Source organism: Mesoplodon densirostris, chromosome 19, assembly GCF_025265405.1.
Source record: "Mesoplodon densirostris isolate mMesDen1 chromosome 19, mMesDen1 primary haplotype, whole genome shotgun sequence".
Classification (NCBI taxonomy): domain Eukaryota; kingdom Metazoa; phylum Chordata; class Mammalia; order Artiodactyla; family Ziphiidae; genus Mesoplodon; species Mesoplodon densirostris.
In genome coordinates this window covers 16,444,621-16,448,393 of record NC_082679.1, presented here as the reverse complement: position 1 = coordinate 16,448,393, position 3,773 = coordinate 16,444,621, and the positions used below count along the sequence as shown (strand labels likewise).

The following is a 3,773-nucleotide window of genomic DNA, read 5'->3' as shown; positions in this document are numbered from 1 at the left end:
AGGGCATGGGTGAGGGCAGGAGGAAGAGAAAAGGTGAGCTCCGTCCCAACTAGGCGGGGAATCTCCCTGTTCACCGGGCCCTCTACTTCTGAGATTTTCCAGTTTGGGAGTGAGATAGACAGATGGGCCAACAGCAGTATGTTACCAGTAATAGGTTTAAGACTCAAGTTTAATTTTAAATGTATACTTTTTAATTAAAGGAGATTAAAGGTTACTCTTGATTGACATAAATCTCACGGATACGTGCTTTCTTCAAGGGGAGAGAAGGTGAATTGGCAGGCAGCATATGGGAATTGTGGCAGTTCTGGTGAAATCACTGGTTATATGTGGTGCAGAGGAAAACAAGCTGATGCTGAGAGGACTTAGAATGATTTTCCCAGAGTCATGTGACTGATCTGAGGCATGGCCTGGACTGGAATCATGGTTACCTGGTCCAGGTCAGTTCCCTTCTGTTACCCCACCCAAACCTACAGGTTGTCTTTGACTGGCTCCACATGGAATCAAGAAGCTGAGCATCTGAGACTCACCTTGGGCTTAAGCTGCTTTTCCCTCAGGCTTAACCACACTCCCATTTTCAGCGGTGAAGCTGAGAATCTTGTGTTCAAGCTCTGTGACCTGGGGAGAGAAAAGAAAAAGAAAAAAGACAAAGATAAGGAGAGAAAAAAGCCACAAGCTGGCCGAGTAGAATTTGGAGAAGCTCAGAGACAGTCTTGGGATCACTCGCTCTTTGTGATGAAGCGCACAGTTCACACAGCCATTCATGTATTGACAGATGTTAGTTCAGCACCTACTATGTGTCAGGCACAGTTCTAGGTACTGGAGACAAAATGGGGAACAAGACAGATGATGGCACTGCTCTCACAAAGTGCCCTTTCTAGTGGGGACTTGGAGACCTCAGAACTTTTCCTGTGGGAGCTTCTGAGACATCAAAACTCTTAGGTCTCTCTCTCTCTCTCTCTCTCTCTCTCTCTCTCTCTATTTGTAGAGTGGAAATGGAGAGGGGGAGTGTTCTAAAGAAGTAATTTGGTTGTGAAGCAAGGAGACCTTCTTTCTCCCTGGCATACAGGAAGCAGAATAGCACTCTGCCTTCAGGGTTAGGAATAATCATTCAGTGAAGCATGGAGGGGAGATGCAAAGAATCTGATTCGCCTTGGTTTGGGGCTGGGAAACCCAAAGTCAGAGAGGATTCTGACACCATCTTTTGTCTCTTCAGGAAAGATGGCCTCAAGTCTCCAAAGCCTGGGATTTCTCTTCATCTACTTTATATCTTTACTCTTTGGTCTCCCTGCCAACCTCCTGGCGCTGCAGGCCTTTGTGGGGCGCGTCCGCAAGCCTAACCCTGCACCCATCCACATCTTCCTGCTCAGCCTGACGCTGGCAGACCTCCTGCTGCTGCTGCTCCTGCCCTTCAAGATGGTTGAGGCTGCGCATAATTTTTTCTGGCCCTTGGGGAACCTACTTTGTGCCCTCACTAGCTATGGTTTCTACAGCAGCATCTACTGCAGCACGTGGATGTTGGTGGGCATCAGCGTCGAGCGCTACCGTAGTGTGGCTTTCCCCGTGCGGTACAAGCTGTCCCGCCGGCCCATGTACGGAGTGATTGCTGCTGTGGCCTCCTGGATCTTGTCCCTTGGACACTGTAGCGTTGTGTTCGTTGCCCAATACTTACCAACCAACAAGTCGACGAGTGATGCCCAAAACCTCTCTGTTTGCTATGACAACTTCACCACAGAGCAGCTGAAGGTGGTGCTTCCTGTGCGGCTAGAGATGTGCCTTGTCCTCTTCTTCATCCCCATGGTGGTCACCATCTTCTGCTACTGGCGTTTTGTGCGAATCATTCTCTCCCAGACCCAAGTGGGTTCCCAGAAGCGCTGGAGAGCCGTGGGGCTGGTGGTTGTGACCCTGTTCAATTTCCTGGTATGTTTTGGGACCTACAATGTGTCTCACGTGATGGGGTTCTTTCATAACACAAGTGAAAGGTGGCGGGTGGGCATAGTGATGCTCAGCGCTCTCAATGCTTGCATGGACCCTTTGATTTTCTATTTCTCCTCTTCAGCTGTGCGCAAAGCCTTTGACAAAAGGCTACATAGGCTGCAGAGCTGGGGTGCCTCACTGTCAGGGTTCTGGAAGAGAAGAGCTGCATAGCTGGCTGCAAAGAGAGGAAACGGGAGCTTAGGTGCGGCCAATGTCAGCTTCACAGGAAACTAGATTTGTCAGCTTGGTGTTAAGTTTCTATGGGGGATGGAGCTCAGAAAGGGGAACAATGTAACAGAACCGGGGTGAGTTCTCCTGTGCCTAGCTTAAGGGGCAAAGAAAAGCAGTGGGCCTCGCAAATCCAAGTCATCCACTGGGAGTGTTTTCATGTTGTTCCCTGTGGTTTATGACATTTCCTCATTTGTGGCTAATACTGCTTCATGGGAAGGCACAGGCCCTTTTATCCTCGAATATCAGAGTCTTGGAATTCCTTGCCTTCCCCACTCAGCGTCTATAAGATGGTAGTATTAATTTACAGGCATACCTCGTTATATTGCATTTCACAGACATTGCACTTTTCACAATTTGAAGGTTTGTGGCAATCCTGTATTGTCAGATGATGGCCAGCACTTTTTAGCAACAAAGTATTTTTAAATTAAGGTATGTACGTTGTTTTTTCAGACATAATGCTATTGTTCAGTTAATAGTCTACAGTACAGTATACACTTTTACATGCACTGGGAAACCGAAAAATACGTGACACTTTATTGTGACATTCACTTTATTGCTGTGGTCTGGAACCAAACCCACAATATCTCCAAGGTATGCCTGTATCTACTACAGAATTCTTAGCTCTATCCTTTGCCCTAAATCAGAAGCAGGCGGGGGTTCCAATTATTGGGTCTGAACATCCAGCACAGGCAGGTGTCTGGAGAAGAAGATGAGGTCCTTGCATGTGAGCCCAGAGGACAAGTATCCTGATCAAAGCAGTTTCTGGCTCAGGTCTACAAAATGGGCAAGAAAAAAGTCTTCAGAGAAAAGTCAGTGGTGGTGTGAAGAAACTTGGGTCAGGATACTTCTTAGTAGTTATGTCTTATTTTCAATCCCCAACATTGTGTATTTATATGTTTTTTTTTCCTTGATCAATCTTGCCAGAGGTCTGTTAATTTGTCTTTTCAAAAAACCCAGCTCTTCTCTGGCATTTATCCTGTTTTCTATTTCATTGATGTCTAATTTTGTCTTTATCGTTTCCTTCCTTCTACTTTAGTGAGTCTTTTCAGTTGTTCCTTTTCCTACTTTTTAAGGTTGGATACTCATTAATTTTAGCTTTTCTTCTTTGCTAATGTAAGTATATAAGGCTATTAATTTCCCACTAAGAGCAGCTTTAGTGGGATGCCACAATTTTGATTTGCAGAATTTTCATTATTTTGAGTTCTAAATAGGCTCTAATTTTCATATGATTTTTTTCTTTGACCCTTGGGTTTAAAAATGGTTCTTAATTTTCAAGCATATGGATTTTTTTCTTGATCTTCTTGTTTTTCATTTCTAACTAAATTGCACTGCCATCAGAGAATACTGTTTGAATAGTACCATTTCTTTGAAATTTGTTGAGAATCGCTTTTTGGCCTACAATATAGTCCATCTAATGCTCCAGGTGTGAAAAGAATATAGATTCTGCAATTGTTGAGTGCTGGGTTCTCTCTATATGCTTTAGATCAAACTTGTTAATTTGTAATGTTCAAATTAAAGATCATAAAACCTTTATTTACTTTTGTCTGTTTGATCTATCAGTTGCATGA

At 44.4% G+C, this 3,773-nt stretch overlaps 1 protein-coding gene across 1 annotated transcript; it reads left to right on the top strand.

Moving 5' to 3' along the window:
* The first annotated feature begins 1,218 nt into the window (after nucleotides 1-1,218).
* Nucleotides 1,219-2,145, top strand: LOC132480600 (free fatty acid receptor 2-like). The gene has a single exon (XM_060084959.1). It carries the CDS (start codon nucleotides 1,219-1,221, stop codon nucleotides 2,143-2,145), a length of 927 nt encoding a protein of 308 aa, XP_059940942.1.
* Nucleotides 2,146-3,773: the final 1,628 nt, after the last annotated feature.